This window comes from Urocitellus parryii, chromosome 11 (genome assembly GCF_045843805.1).
Source record: "Urocitellus parryii isolate mUroPar1 chromosome 11, mUroPar1.hap1, whole genome shotgun sequence".
NCBI lineage: Eukaryota > Metazoa > Chordata > Mammalia > Rodentia > Sciuridae > Urocitellus > Urocitellus parryii.
The window spans coordinates 120,435,003-120,451,074 of NC_135541.1; the positions used below are offsets into that span (position 1 = coordinate 120,435,003).

The 16,072-nt window shown below is 48.9% G+C and overlaps 2 protein-coding genes across 3 annotated transcripts; one reads left to right on the forward strand and one right to left on the reverse strand.

The window, feature by feature from the left end:
- The first annotated feature begins 1,955 nt into the window (after nucleotides 1-1,955).
- On the forward strand, nucleotides 1,956-11,141 carry Gpatch4 (G-patch domain containing 4). Its single transcript, XM_026405011.2, has 8 exons — nucleotides 1,956-2,035; nucleotides 5,547-5,675; nucleotides 6,136-6,209; nucleotides 6,305-6,397; nucleotides 6,497-6,580; nucleotides 8,696-8,787; nucleotides 9,173-9,223; nucleotides 9,432-11,141. The coding sequence occupies exons 2-8, from the start codon at nucleotides 5,597-5,599 to the stop codon at nucleotides 10,252-10,254; spliced, it is 1,296 nt and encodes a 431-aa protein (XP_026260796.2). The 5' UTR covers nucleotides 1,956-2,035; nucleotides 5,547-5,596; the 3' UTR covers nucleotides 10,255-11,141.
- On the reverse strand, nucleotides 6,641-14,250 carry Naxe (NAD(P)HX epimerase). Of its 2 annotated transcripts, XM_026405013.2 has the most exons (7): nucleotides 14,003-14,250; nucleotides 13,796-13,904; nucleotides 13,563-13,673; nucleotides 13,366-13,479; nucleotides 11,936-12,083; nucleotides 11,241-11,448; nucleotides 6,641-6,799 (listed from the first exon to the last, which is right to left on the reverse strand). In XM_026405013.2, exons 1-6 carry the CDS (start codon nucleotides 14,182-14,184, stop codon nucleotides 11,246-11,248), a joined length of 867 nt encoding a protein of 288 aa, XP_026260798.1. In that variant the 5' UTR covers nucleotides 14,185-14,250; the 3' UTR covers nucleotides 6,641-6,799; nucleotides 11,241-11,245. The 2 variants fall into 2 exon arrangements, with proteins under 2 accessions (XP_026260798.1, XP_026260797.1); XM_026405012.2 differs by lacking the exon at nucleotides 6,641-6,799 and having other exon boundaries at nucleotides 11,230-11,448.
- Between the last annotated feature and the right edge of the window lie 1,822 nt (nucleotides 14,251-16,072).

Consider the following 16,072-nt stretch of genomic DNA (forward strand, 5'->3'; position numbering starts at 1 on the left):
GGATCACAAGTTCAAGGCCAACCTCAGCAACTTAGCAAGGCTCTATGCAATACACTGATGCTCTTCCCTTGTTATTTTTGTGTGCTTATGGAGAATGGTGCATGCCTGTGAACCTAGCAAATCAGGAGACTGAGGCAGGAGGATTGCAAGTTTGAGGCCAGTCTGAGCAATTTAGTGATACTCTGTTTCAAAGTAAATAAAGCCAGTCATGTGTGTAATCCCAGTGACTCAGGAGGCTGAAGCAGGAGGACTGCAAATTCCAGGTTGCTTCAGCAACTTAGTGAGACCCTGTCTGAAAATAAAAAATGAAAAGGGCTGTGTATGTAGCTTAGTGGGAAAGAACCCCTGGGTTCAATCCCCAGTTCAGGGGGGGGAAATCTGGATGGAAAGGAACCTTGAGGGCTAAATCATTTGTTTTCAAACCTGACTTTCTATATATATATATACTGTATATACACACACACACACACACACACACACACACACATACATACACACACCCATTTTTGTTGTTGTTGGAACTGGGGATGGAACCCAGGGCTTTGCCAATGTGAGGCAACTGCTTGGTGGCAGAGCTACATCCCAGCCCTCAAACACACAAATAAGATAATGGGGGTAGAATTGGGGGAGGGGTAGTAGAAATTGAAGTCCTGTCTGTGGAATTTCTGGGATCCCTGAAATACTATAATAAAACTCACTTTGTGAAAAATATTGAACCAGTCCAGTACTCTAATTGAACATATTAGGGCAAGGGTGTTCTTGATGCTAAGAAGTGATTTGTTCAAGGTCACACAATTAGTAGCAGAGTGAGAAAAGGTCTCCCATTCACAGAATGCTCTTCATTTGGATCCCGCTAGAGGAATGTCTTTGTGGCATCCCAGGTTCCTTCTGCAAGCATCTAAATTTCCAATATCCAGGATCCAGAGTTACCATATTTTAAAGTAAAGGTAAGACGCGGCGTGGTGGTGCATGCTGTAACCCCAGGGATTCGGAAGGGTGAGGCAGGAGGATGTAAAGGAGGATCCTAAGTTCAATGCCAGCCTTAGCAATTGAGAGAGGTCCTGTGTCTAAATAAAAACTAAAAAGGGGCAGAGGACGGACGTAGTTCAGGGGTAGAACATCCCTGGGTTCAACCCACAGACTAAATTAAATAAATAAATAAATTTGTGGAAAAAAACTTCACGGAGGATGAACTAGGTATAGTATTCTAAGTATCGGTGCCAGGCCTAACTGTGAAATGGCATTTTGTTTTTCTTTTTTCTGTTTACAAGTGTCCAGGGGCGTTAAGCCCTGGGAGGACGGATGTGCGGAGGCGGGTGAGGGGCACTTGTGGTCCTCCCTGGGCGGCTCAGGAGACCCGGGGCCGGTGAACACTGGGCACAGCTGCGGTCGGCGGCACGTGCGGCTCCTCCCGGGCTTCCTGGCGGTGTCCTCCTCCCTCCCTGTTGAAAGACCCTCGTGTCCCCAGGGAAGCCCAACGGCCGGGGCAGGCGTGCGGGCGGGATCCCGCGGGCTCGCGTCTCCGCCTCCCCGAGTCCCAGGAACCGGCAGGTCCAGGCACCCCGGGAGGGCTGGGGCGGGCACAGAGTGTCCGAGGAACCTACCGACATTTCTAGTCTCAGAATAACTGTTCCCTAAAGCTGAGGTCCACTCCCGTCCAGCACAGCTCGGCGGCCACCCCCTGCCGCCCCACGACCTGCTCAAGCCGCCCCCAGCGCAGCCCAAAGCTGTACTCGGCATCCCGCGGGGACTCGGTGACGACGCAGTCCCCTGCCCCTCGTGGCCTGCGGGGAGGAAGCAAGTGGACCACCCAGGGAACCCGGGGCAAGGCACACCCCAGCGCCCAGCGTCCACGGCACCGAGCCTCCGAGACGGCTTCCGCAGTGGTGTCTCCTGGGAGGACTGGGACCCTAGGGCCCACTAACGTCTCTATGGTCCCCGCAGCCTAGAAGGACCGGGACGCGATTTCCGGGAAAATGGCGGCGCCCGAGTCAGGCGTGGCACATGTTTCCGCGGAGAGCACCTCTCGAGGAGGGTAAGGCTCCCTTCCCCGGGCTAGGAGCAGCTGGGAGGGTAGGAGAGTAATTCTGCCCGAGAGACCCTGCAGCAGGAGGTTGGAGGCCGGGGAAGAGCAGCCGGCTCCAGGGCTGCTCTAAGACAGAGGCCCTGCGCCATCTGGGAAGACAGGTTGGGCAGAGAGTGTCCCCAAGCGTGCCCACGGCCTTCACGAGGATCGCGGGGCACCCCCCGAGACTTAGTTTTCCCCGCACCCACTGGAAGTCCGTTTAAAGCGATCCCCATGCATGTCATTCGGTTCGACAAATGACCCAAAGCATTCTCGATTTCTGGAGAGGCTTTACGTGTCAGGCGAACAAGGCCTGCTTCTGAATTGAGGGCGTGTGGTTTTGAATTGTCAAGACAAGGGTAGACTTGGTAAGCCTTACCGCAGAGAGCAAGAGGGGCTGTAAGGAACCGAAGAGCTAGTGGTTAAGGACAACAGTTCTGGAATTGCCCGACTGCCGATCCTGCATCCACTCCTCGCTTGCTATTTGATTTGGGCAATAGCGTGTCTGTTTGCTTTTTTTTTTTTTTTTTTTTCAGTTGTAGATGGACACAGCATCTTTATTTTTATGTAGTGCTCAGAATCAAACCCAGGGCCTCATGCGTTCGAGGCAAGCGCTCTACCACTGAGCCACAACCCCAGCCCCCTGTTTGCTTTTTTTTTTTTTAATTACTGATAACGCTTCCTAATGTCGTTGTTGATCAGGTGAAATGTGATAATCCATGTGAAGTAGTTAACAACAGGCTGATACAGAGTAAATGGGCAATGTGTAAAATACGATTGTTGAAATCTGGGGATTGATCGGAGATGACTTCTGAAAGGAGATTGTTTTGAGGTGGCCTAAAAGGCTTCAGCATTTGAATTTTACTTGTCTTAGGGTATCAAGAAACAAGATAGAGCAATTTCTTTACTTAAAACTTTCTGTCGAAGCTCACAAGGTAGCAGCTATGGTTTCAGGTTATCATCTTTCACAGTAGAAATGTGAAGCATCCTGAATTTGTACTGGGGCTGCTCACCATTCTTCTTTTTTTAATTTAATGGAAAATGCTTAGAGCAATGCATGTTTACACGTGGATTAGAAAAAAAAAATGGCAGAATCCCCAGGGCTCTTCTGCTGGGATGGAAGAGGGGGGATAAGAGATTCACAAAAACCCCCTTAGATAGAAACTGCCCCTAAATATTTCCAAACAAGCTTACAAAACAGGCCAACAGTCCCCTGCTCACCATTCTTAAATCTAACATTTAGATTATTATGTTTAGGAGGAGTGGCTGTAATGGTGTGTCTCATTTTTTTTTTTTTTTTAAAGCTACTTACTATGTCTTCTTAAACAAAAGTTTTCCCTTAAGAGTTGTCACTTTGGAGACTGGGGTTATGGCTTAGTAGTAGAGGGCTTGCCTAGCACATGTGAGGCACTGGATTCAATCCTCAGCACCGTATAGAAAAGTACACTCATAAAATAAAGTTGAAAAAAAAAGTTGTCACTTTGGGGGCTAGTCGTTAGTAGAGCACTTGCCTAGCATGTGTGAGGCATTGGGTTCGATCCTCAGCACCACATAAAAATTAAAAAATAAATAAATAAGTAAAGGTATCGTGTCTGTCTACAATAACAACAAAAAAGAGTTGTCAGTTTGGGAGGGTATGAATTACCCTGAGTTATTCTTGACAGTCATCTGCAATAAATGAAATGTCTATAATAAATGAAATGTCTACAGATATTAGCACAAGTTAACTGTGAGTCAGCATTGATAATCTTAATTTTCACTGTCTTATGTGATAAGACACTTTAACCATTTCAGAGGCAAATTTACATATAAGTTGGATAGTACCATTCTGGGTTCAAATAGAACAACATGAGTTACTGTAAAGAAATGCCTCTAATCGATGGAGTCAGGTTGATTGGGCTATTATTCCATTTTCATCAGCTGTGTGCTCGGACAAGAAACTCATAAAGGAAGCATAACTTATCTCGGAATTGTCAAGATTATATGACAGTATGTGCAATCTACCTGTTAAGCATTAAATGCTCAGTATGAGTGTCCTTCTAAGCCAGGCATGGTGGTGCATGTCTATAATCCCAGCGACTTAGGAGGATCACCAATTCAAAGCCGCCTCAGTAATTTAGTGAGGCTGATGAAACTCAGTGAGACCTTGCCTCTAAATAAAATATAAGGGCTAGGATGTGGCTCAGTGGTTAAGTGCCCCGGGGTTCAATTCCTCAGAGTGCCCTTCTAAGCTGGACATTTTCAGAAGGGGAGCTCCACCAAGGCAGACATAGCAGCACTGGGGGAAAGTGTAGCTCCTTACCAAAAGGACCCTGTAAATGCTGTGACATAGTAGAGAATGTAGGTTTTCCTAACTATTACCTTAAAATTCAGGTTGATAAGGACCTTATAGCTTTATTTTTATAGGATAATATATTTTGGGAGATGGTATATATGGTGGTAGAGTGTGGACTCTGCAGATAAGCTGTCTGATTTGAATTTTGTACACATTCCTGTGTGACCTTAAGCAAGTTACCTAACCTCTTTTGTAAAATAGAGATGTTTGTTTATATTGGTACTGGGGATTGAACCCAGGGATACTTAACCACTGAGTCATATCCCAGCCCTTTTTAGTTTTTGAGACAGGGTTTTATTAAGTTGATTAGGAACTCGCTGACTTGCTGAGGCTGGCTTTGAAGTTGTGATCCTCCTGCCTCAGCCTCCTGAGTCACTGGGATTACAAGTGTGAGCCACTGTGCCCAGCTAAAATAGAGATCATTATAATACTTTCCTGAATCCACATTCAGGAAAGCATTAGCGTACCTTTGTGGTGAGCTCTCCATAAATCCAGGCATTAGTGTTAACACCGTTCCTTCTTGACTCTGAGATATGTTGGTGTTGAACAGTCAGGGAGCTCCCCAGGAGCAGTCAGGAAGAAACAGGCCCTCCTTCCTGTCTCTCCTGAGAGCTCAGGAAAGAGAATTCTTACAAGAGCAGCCAGAGTAGGGTTCATTCTGCCATGCGACCAGCGCGAGCTTCATAAAAGAAGGTTCGATGCATAAGAAATTGCTAGTGAGTTTTAAATTAAAGAGACAGACTTTCATTTACCTTCAACTCCAGCTCATGAGACGGCTTCTCCTAGCTCCCACCTCCAGCCACCTAATGCGGTGGTGAGGTTTACAGAAGAGACAAACGAGAGAGGGAGAGCATCCCAGGGAGTGAGCTTTTTTGGGGGAACAAAAAATTCAAGGGAAAATCCCATCCAATGAAGGTTAAGGGGGGTAGCATCCCAAGGTCAGGGCCGGCGATTGGGTCTTCAGGTCAGTGGCCAGGCGTGCCTCTGCACAGACAAGCCCTCAGACCTGGGAAAGGGTGTGGGATGGCTTTAACACCGCTGTGTCCAAGCCTCTCACCCAGCCTGGGAGGTAACTCAAATCACCTGCGAGGATGGCCTCCCACAGTTCATGGCTGCTATGGGCACTTTCTTCTTTCCTCTTAAAAGGATGATGTCATTTCTCCTCCTCTGGTGAAAGCCAAGCCTCTTTGCCCACCATGAGCATCACCCCAGAGGTCAAGAGTCGTGGGATGAAGTTTGCTGAGGAGCAGCTGCTAAAGCATGGATGGACTCAAGGTTATCCCCATGGAGCCTCTTCCATAATCCCCAACTCCCTGCCTACCTTCTGCCTTGGGGAGAGGCCTCCTGGATTACCCACTGTAGTCCTTTAGTCAGAGGAAAAGGTAGTTTAAAGGAAAATTTTACAGAAGAATAAGTTTTCTGATTTATTCAGAAGAGAGAAGAATGGGGAAAATTTGACAGTGGATAACAAGAAGAAGTGGTTGGGAGGACCCAGGGAAGGAGGGAGGGACCTGGACTCTGTCCCTGAAGAGTCAGGGTAGAAGGTTAGCTCAGGTTTAGACACAGTGGGAATGCATAGAGTGGCACTAGAAAGAATGAGGCTAGAAGTCCTTCTAAAAGGGACAAAGTATACCCAAATGCTAAGGTGTACAATGGCAAGGAGTGACATGTGTGGAGTGGCTGGTGGCTCAAGGCAGGCTGCAGAATAAGCCAAGTTATTCACTGTTCTCTGCAGGCAAAGGACTAGGCCGGAAGGAGAATGGCATCACCCAGGCCATCAAGGTGACTCTGAAGCAAGATACTCATGGGGTAAGACTGGGCAGGCTGGTCAGCACGGACAAGAGAGGGGACCCTTGAGGGCTTGATGGACAGGTACTCAAGGTTCATACTTATTCCCCTGGCAGGTAGGACACGATCCTGCCAAGGAGTTCACAAACCACTGGTGGAATGAGCTTTTCAACAAGACTGCAGCCAACTTGGTAGTAGAAACTGGGCAGGTATGAGCTCTGATAGGCAGGCACAGGAAATGGAGGGCCTGAGACATGGTGGGAAGGGAACATATGGTATGTCACCTACTCACTGATACCTTCCTGCAGGACGGAGTGCAGATAAGACGCCTTTCCAAGGAGACCACTCATAATCGTCCCAAGCCTAACATGCTGTATCAGAAGTTCGTGAAGGTATTAGAGGCTGGGGTGAGAGGGCCATCCTTTTTGCCTTCCTGGCTTCTCTTGAAGCCTGAGCAATTGCTTTGTGTGCCTTACCAATTATCAGGACTGTCATAACCTAGTATGATCCTGTGCTCATCTTTCTGGGTTAACTTAGACTGCCCAAGTTCTTAAGTAAGAATGGAGATCTTCAGAGCTGGATGAGTGGCACATGCATGTAATCTCAGCAACCTGGGAGGGTGAGGCAGGAGGATCATAAGTTCTAGGCTTGCCTTGGCAACTTAGCAAGACCTATGTCAAAAAACAAAAAGGGCCAGAGAGGTAACCTAGAGTGCACCTGAATTCAATCCAGTACTAACACACACACATACAAATATTAACAATATAGGGGGGATGTAGCTCAGTGGCAGAATGCTTGCCTAGTGTGTGAGAGATGCTGGATTCAATCCCCAATACTGCAAATATACAGATCTTCAGCTGCATGGATCCCTGCCAGTCACTGGGGGAGGAGTAATAGGGAATGGAGGGTAGGGTCCAGATGGTGGCATCTGTGTCTATTCAAAGGACTTAGAAGGTAAAGGGGACCTGAGAATTTATCTAGTCCATCCTTATTTTGCATGTGGCTAAATGGGTGAAAAGTAACTTGCCAAAGAGCCCAGTTGGCTAGTAACAGCAAATAGGACCAGAACCCAGGTGTTTGGTCTCTCTCTTTTTTTTTTTAATATTTATTTTTTAGTTGTAGTTGGACACAATACCTTTATTTTATTTATTTTTGTGTGGTGCTGAGGATTGAACGCAGGGCCTTGCACATGGTAGGCAAGCACTCTACCTCTGAGCCACACCCCCAGCCCTAGTCTACTTTTTTTTTTTTTTTTTTTTGGCACTGGGGATAGAATTCAGAGGTGCTGTACACTGAGTACATCCCCAGCCTTTTTATTTCTTTTTTGAGACATGGTATTGCTCAGTTGCTTAAAGCCTCACTAAATTGCTGAGGCTGACCTTGAATTTGTGAGTCTCCTGCTTCGGCCTCCTGAGTTACTGAAATTACAGGTGCGCACCACCACGCCCAGCTGGTTTGATTTTACTGTACCAGTAGAAGGGAGCTAACATTGAATGGCTATTATGTGCTCAGGGCTTTGCATATTACCTAGCAGATCTTTCCACTCTCTGTTTCTCTCTGTTGTACTACTCCAGTTCATGTCATGGTCACTTCTTTAACAGCCTCTTCACCCCTAGTCTCGCTCCCCACCCCAATCACTTTACCCTCTACAAAACATCCAGGATGTGGGCTCTAAAAATAATTTTCAGCATGTCACCAGCTCTTCTTGGACTGGGATGGTGCGGTCCAGGTTTATCTGGCTGTGTACATGGCCCTTCATGCCTTGTCCCTGCCTTTTCTCCAGCCCCACATCTTGCCAGTTCCTCGAGGACAGTTACACTTTAGCCAACTAGAATGTTTCTTTTCTTTGAAGGTACTGTGTTCTTCCACCTGCAGGTTTTTGCATGTACTATTCCCTCTGCCAGGCATATTCTCCTTTTGCTGATTTTCTTGTCTTCTAGACTACTCATCAGTTACTTTTAGAAACCCCCTCCCAAGCCCTTAAGTCTGACTTGGGTCCCCCTCTTCTACCAGAGGTAGCATTTCCATCATAACTGCCTATGTTAGACTGTATTTCTTACCCCTTTCCCTGTAGCTCCACCTGGGCTGGACCCTTCTCATTTTTATTTAACTTTGTATCCCCAGCTCCTTGGCCCATTGTAGATTCTCAGTTAATCTAATTAAATGAAGGTGCCGTGAGTCGGTATTGGGTGGGGGTGGGTGGATGCCATCTTTATTGTCAGTTGTTGGCACCTGTTCTGTGACGGTCTGATGACCCAGAGCACTCCCTTCCTGTCTGTTCTGCCCACCAGCCAGCTAGGAGCCCAAGGTTGCTTGCCTCCAGCATCTGCAGTCCACCTTCTGCCAGGTTAAAGTATGCAGGCCCCCCGTGCCTGTGGCTCTGCAAGGAGCAAGTTGGGGGCTAGCAAATTCCTGCCTAGGCTATGAATTCCTGGGAGGCTTCCACACAGGAAGAGGGGTGGTAGTGGTGTTGAGTGGGCCATGTCCACGCACTTCATCCCTCCTAGACGGCCACGTTGACTTCGGGTGGAGAGAAGCCAGACAGAAACTTGGAGAGCGGCAGTGATGACGACAGCCAGGGGCCCAGGCCCCCAAAGATGTGAGAGTCCACTTTAGCATGGTGGGCGGGGGTTGGGGAGGGAGAAAGAGCCGAGTTCAGTGCCTGCCTGGGTTTCTTGGGGGTGGAATTGAGTTGTATTAATTAGTATGTCCTTAGCACTTCAGAAAGTGCCAGGTCTTGGGCCTGGGTTGTGGCTCAGAGGTAGGGCACTTGCCTACCATGTGTGGAACGCTGGGTTCAATCCCCAGCACCACATAAAAATAACATAGAGATATTGTGTCCACCTATTACTAAAAAGTAAATATTAAAAAAAAAAAAAGTGCCAGGTCTTGAACAAAAATCTCAGTGTTAAAGAAACATTTTAGAGGGAAGGAGAGGTCAAGCCTTTCTGCCAGTCTGTCTGTAACTCCTCATCTGCCCCTAGCCTGACTGATGAGATGCTGCTCCAGGCCTGCGAGGGGCGAACGGCACACAAGTAAGTAGTAGTCACTTCTGGGCTCCCTCCCTTTCTGCCTACCAAGCCTGTGCTACCTTTTGATTATTTCTACCCCAAAGAAATAATTCTTGCTGTCTACCCATATACTGCCTGAAAATAGGTAGTTCTGTATCCCCAAGCCCCAACTTTCCCTGCAGGTCTAAGGATAGGCCCAACTCCCAATACCCTTGCTGACACTCTATTTCAGGGCTGCACGTCTTGGGATCACAATGAAGGCCAAGCTTGCTCGGCTAGAGGCCCAGGAGCAGGCCTTCCTGGCTCATCTTAAAGGCCAGGTCTCTGAGGCCTCTCAGCCACAGTCTGAAAGCCAGCCTCCCAACCCCCCCAAAAAGAAAAGGAAACAGAAAGAGCCTAGAGCAACTGAGCAGAGTGTGGATGAGGAGCACCCAGAACACACTGAGCACAGCACCAGGAAAAGCAAAAAGAAGAAAAGACGACATCAAGAAGAGGTCTCAAATGAGAGAGGGAGTGGAGAAAACGAGGCCGTGGGGCCCAGGGGGCTCGAGGAACCCGGGAGCAGAGAGCAAGCCCGTCAGTCTCTTAAGAAAAGGAAGAAGAAGAAGAGGCAGCACCATGAAGGGGAGGAGGGGGAGGAAGAGATGGGGGTGTTGGGTGGAGAAGGAAGAGGGAAGGATCCTGCAAGTGATGTCGGGAGAAAGGAGGTGATGAGCAGAGTGCACAGGGACCCCTGCCACAGAGACAAGAAAAAGAAAAAGCAGCAGTGGCATGAGGAGGACTTGAGCGTGGCTGATGGGGACGGGGAGGAGACTGCTCTAGAGGGTGCAGCCAGGGAAGCAGGAAGCTTGCCCTGCGGTAACAGAAGCAAGAAGAGACAGCAGTGCAGGAAAGAGGAGGAGGTCTCGGAGGTAAGCTGTGAGGGTGACAATGACAGGACTGAGGAAATAGAGAACAGAGGTAAGAAGAGGAGGCGGCAGCAACTCGGGGAGGAGAGAAGGCGAGTCAGCACTGACCAAAGCACCACAAAGAAGAAACAGAGGAAGAGAGACTGAAGGCCTCTCAAGCTGGAGTAGTTCCTTTTCAGTTGTAGCCTCCGAGACCAGGGTCAGCGTCCTACAGGAGGAACCCCTCCCAAAGAGGAAACTGAGCTCAGGGACAGCAGTCTCCTGCTGGAGAGTCAAGGGAGTGGACGTGGTCTCTCCTACTCTCCCTGCAGCCTCCAACCCAGAGACATGAACTCGAGTGCCTCCAGGAGCCAGGCAGCTAAGGAACAAGGTAGACAGGGGGCTGCGGGAACAGGAATATAGACAGGCGCATCCCTACCAAAATACACCAAAATGCAGACTTACGGGAAAGGTCTTGGCTTTTAAATATCATGAAGGCTAAGAAAAACACAAATTTGGGGTTATGGGCTATATTCAGCTCATAGGTTGCTTGTTTCTAACACTATACCAATTGACTATAAATAAAAAGAACTTGAGCTCCCAGTCTACAGGTACATACAAATTGGCATCTTTAATTCCAGCCTTGGAAGGTCCTGAATACAAGGTGTGGTACACACAACTAGAATCCCAGTTGAGGCAGAAGGATCACAAGTTCAAGTTGGACCCTTTCTCAAACTAAAAACGGGTGGGGATCTGATCAGTAGTAGAATGCTTGTGTAGCATGTCAGAGGCTTTGGGTTCAATCCCCAGTACCATAAAAAAGAAAAAGAAATTTCCTTGAAGTCTTTTGAAGAAGTTCCTTCTGTTAACCTCCTGGAGTCTTGCTACATTAATGTAAATGGAAGTAGCTTAAAGACAGCATTCAGCTCGCTGTCTCAAATGGGTAAGTGTCACTTGTGTATGAAAAACGGCACATCTGACTTGACAACTAGTTAATTATCATTTTTTTCTAAATGCCACATGACCTCTCTTGCCTGTTCTGTTCCCCCAGAGAGGCAATACCACCACCCATTAATCGTTACATCCACAAGAGCTCCCAGGACAACAGTTCTGGGAAAGGCACTGAGTCTTTATTGAGGAGAATTCCCACCCACCTGCCTCACTGCAGGCGGTAGACGCATTCAGTGTCCGGGTAGGATGGCAGGTTCAGCTGATACTTCTTTTCCAGAGCAGGTGGTACAAAACGACCTCCCAAGTAATGGTAGCGACCAGTGAACTGGGTAGCAGACTTTTTAGGTGCTGTCAGAGAGATGAGCAAGTCTGGCTGGATCCCTCCAGAGTTTCCCTTCTCCACATCCCATCCTGAAAAGAGGGTGATGCTCAGAAGTGTGGAAGAGGCCATAGGTCTAGTCCCCTTCTTCACTTCGCTTTACCCTAGCCTTTTTTTTTTTTTAATTTAGTTGTAATTGGACACAATACCTTTATTTTTATGTGGTGCTGAGGATCAAACCCAGGACCTCGCACACGCTAGCTAGTGCTCACCGCTGCGCTCCAGCCCCAGCCCGATTTACCCTAGTCTTAAGGACTGGGATGCCCCTTCAGCCCTTGCTGGAGGAACTGTCACCATAGGAGCTCCAGATACCTCTGGGCTTTGTTTTCTTCATGGGGCCAGCATGTGAACTCCTCCTCAGCCCTAAAAAATGTGGGACCTGGAAAGCTGTGTTCAACCCCTCTACACTCGTCATTTTAGACCTGGTCCGAGCTCTGGCTCAACAATCAGGATTCCAAGGTACCTGCTTTGTGACAGAGGGTAGAGCCCCAATTCCCCCAACCTTCTGGGTCCCAGCACCTGAGGGAATGTCGATGCTGGCAATCGGCACAGTGAGTCCACTGAGGACACTCAGGATGCTGCGGAATGGCTCCCGAACATCACCCTTGAAGCTGAAGCCAAAGATAGCATCCACCACCAACTCGTACAGCTCATCAATCATCATGGGCTGTGGTGGAGCAGGAAAAGGCAAGGATGTCAGACCAGCAGCTGCACAGAGAGCCTTAACTGGGGAGGGCTGTCTTCTGTACCCACAGAGCACTCAGAGGCACAGAAACTATCTCACTCGAAGCCATCTTTTTTTTTTTTTTTCTTGGTACTAGGAATTGAACCTTGGGGTGCTCTAACATTGAGCTACCTCTCCAGCCCTATTTATTTATACCAGAGATTGAAACCAGGGGTGTTTAACTACTGAGCCACATTCCCCAGTCCTTTTACTTATATTTTTTTAATTGTAGGTAGACACAATTCCTTTATTTTTATGTGGTGCTGAGGATCAAACCCAGTGCCTGACACATGCCAGGTGAGCCCCAGGCCCAGTCCCTTTTTTATTTTTTGAGACAGGGTTTCACCAAGTTGCATAGGACCCTTGCTAAATTGCTGAGGCTGGCTTTGAACTTGGGATCCTCCTGCCTTGTTATTCCAAGCCACTGGAATTACAGGCATTTGCCACCATGCCCTGCTTGTTTATTTATTTTAATTTTTTTGGGGGGGTGGTACCAGGGATTGAACTCAGGGCACTTGGCCACTGAGCCACATCCCCAGCCCTATTTGGTATTTTATTTAGAGACGGGGTCTCACTTGAGTTGCTTAGTGCCTCACCATTGCTGAGTCTGGCTTTGAACTTGCAATCCTCCTGTCTCAGCCTCCCAAGGTGCTGGGATTATAGGAGTGCACCAACAAAGGGCATACTAGAGAAAGGGGGGCATGGCCGCGGATTCAGGCCAAGCTGAGTTCACACACATTTTCTGAGTGCTTGCCACTGGAGAGGCTACAGTGCAGAAGAGCCCAGGACAGAATCAGGAGGGCCCAATTTCTGGTCTCGGCTCTGGCATGATTCAATTCTGTGATTTTGGCAAACCACTTAACTGCAACTCTGTATCCTTGTCTGCAAAATGTGTTAAGAATTTTTCTAATAAAAAACTCATGCATCTGCAGAAAAGAGTGAGGCAGTTACTCCAGCCAGAGAGGGACAAATCATGTTTACAGCATGCGAGGGGAAGAGGATCTGACTACAGAGGGACTGGGGAAGAAAGCTGTAAAAGTGGTGGCATTGGGGACTCATATGAGAACACCTTGTGGAGGAGGAGGGGCTACCACTTGTATTCAGATAGCATCCTTTAGGCATCTTCTGTGCTGGGACTGGGTAAGTGAGCTCCGCCTGGAAATGGGCAGAAAGCAGAGCCTGGAGTGGTTACTGGGGAGATGGGCTATTGAATGAAGCCACCTACCTCTGGGGGCATTTCACCAAGGAAAGGGATGTCCATTTTCTGGCACTGAGTCACCAGTGCAGTGAAGAGTGGTTTGTTGGGCCTTTTGGGGTAATAGATGGTTGGCTGGTAACCCTAAATGCAAAGGGAAGTGGCAATTTCACTTCAGATCCCAGAACCCTAAAGCCCTCCCCCAGGGCTCCTCCCCACATACTCACAAAGAGTTTGAGATGTCTAGCGCAGACCAAACCGTCTCCTCCGTTATTGCCGGGGCCACAGATGACCAGGACAGTAGGGGGGTTCCTGGCCAAGGACGAGGAGGGATATGCCTGAAGACAGAGTCAAAGGGTTTTCAGGCAGTAACAGACCAGTTGGGCCAGCTCCTATCCTTTATGCTCAGGAGTGTCACACCTCCTTGCTCCTCCCGGAGATCGCGGGTTGTGCCACTGACCTTGGCAATGGCTGTAGCGCAGCTCAGCCCAGCCAGCTCCATAAGTTGGTCCACGCTGAACTGGTACTCGTTGAACAACTCCTGGTCCACGGCCTGGGCCTCCTCCTGGCTGAGGGAAGCCCTAACCTGAGATCCTGCCCTCGGGTGTCACGAGGCGCCGGGCCGAGGACAGCCGTCCACCGCGTGCCCGCCCCCGGCCTCGCCTACCTCAGGTACTTTACCGCGGTGCTCGCCATGGCCTCTGAGTCCCGGGGCCCACCCACGCTCAGCCGCTGCGTTCCCCACCACGTGGGGCCCGCGCGGCAGGCGCCGGCCTGACTTCTGACTCGAGGCAGGCGTGAGCCGGCAACCAGCAGCCCGAAGCCCAGCAGCGCCCGCAGCCCCGACATCAGCTCGCAGGCGCGCGCCTCCGGCCCGGCCCAGTTCCGGCGCCTGCGCGGCGCTCCTCCCACCCGGAGAGGCCCGGCCGCCGCGCAGGCTCCGGAAGCGGCCTGGCGGCGGGCGGCGCGCGGAGCTCTGCGTTCCGGCCGCTCTGCCCCCGGCCGCGGGATTCGGGTCCGCCCCGCCCGAGGCCGGACTCCCGTGCGCCTTCAGTGACCGCCGGAGCCCAGCCCTTCCCAGCCCTTCCCGAGAGCGTGGACTCGTCTCCTACTCGTAGACGTACTGAAGGCCTCGGGGAGTGACCCGCGATTCTCCAGCTCTGCCTGGCTGTGAGCGCGGCGGCCGCTGGACCTGCTGGGGGACTTGGGCCTCCTGGTGGCGGGGCCGCAGACACACACCGGGGAAGGGAGCTCTTGTTCATATTTACCTAATCTAGGAACCCCCTCCACTACGTTAGTTCCCACCTCGGTTCCTACCAGAACATCACGCCGTACTTGTCTACCATAAATCCTAAATAGGTTAAAGATGTCATTGAAACCAGAGGTTCCCAGGTCACGCGATGTTCCATTAGGAACCTTGAGGAGAATAAATTTTATGCAAGTACTTTTATTTACCTATTTGCAATACTAGGGATTGAACCCTGGGCCTCGCACATACTGGACACCCTACCACTGAGCTTATATGCTCAACCCTTTATTTATTTATTTATTTATTTTCTTAATTTCATTTTCAGGTAGGGTCTTGCTGAATTGCCCTGGTTGGTCTTTTGTAATCCTCTTGTCTCAGCCTCCGGAGTAGCTGGTGTTACAGGTGCACATTGGCTATCCAAGTACTTTATTTTGGGGGGGATTGAACCCAGGGACACTTAACCTCTGAACCACATTCCTAGCCCGTTTTTTTTTTTTTTTTTTAACTTAGAGACAGGGTAGCATCTCTCTTGGTTGCTCAGGGCTTTGAACTTGTGATCTTCCTACCTCAGCCTCCTGAGTTGCTGGGATTACAGGCATGCACCACCACACCCTGCTATTCGAGTACTTTTGAGAATGCAAACAGTGCTGCATGGGTAAGAAGCTGGGGAGTGTACTCCCTGTGAATTCGTTTGTGGTACACCAAAAAGCCTCGAAGGGTGACAGAGTATGCCACCTCAAAATATGCCACTTTGGCATAAGGATTATTTTGAATTAAAGTCATTGGAAAAACAGTAAGAATAGAAGGCATTCCTACCTCCCCTTTTCTTCTCGTACCAGGGATCGAACCTAGTGGTTCTTTACCACTGAGCTACATCCCCGCCCCCCCCCCCTTTTTTGAGACAGGGCATTGCTGGGATTACAGGCATGCATCACTTCCTGCAGCTCTCCCTTCCTTCTTGAAAGCAGGAGAAATAAGATTCTCATGTGAAAGACATGCTCCCTGTACTAGGAGGAAAGAAATATTCTTATTCCTGAAGACGGGGAACAGAGGTTAAGAACTCTGTACAAACTCTGTTAAAATTCAACAGTGTATCTTCCTTTAGCCTCCATATATATTTTAGTTGATTTTCCACAATTTCTTCCCTTTTTTCACCCTAAAACATTTAGGTTTTGTTGCTTTTTTGAGTTGTTCCTTTTGTTATGATCTGAGGGGCCCTGTGTCACAAAATTTATATTAAATATATTTGTATGTGTTTCTCTTTAATCTGTTTTACATCAACTTAATTCTCAGGCACAGTCAGAGCCTCCAAGGAGAGTAGAGGTTAAATCTTGCCTCTCTTACACCCTCTTATCAAATATGATCAGGATTGAATTATCTCATTTCAGCTTAAAACACAAAACACATTCATTTTGCTTCTTGTCAAACTGGGACCCAAGTCTTTTCTCTGAGGTTAGGGCCCCCTTTTTTCTTACATAAACCTCACCA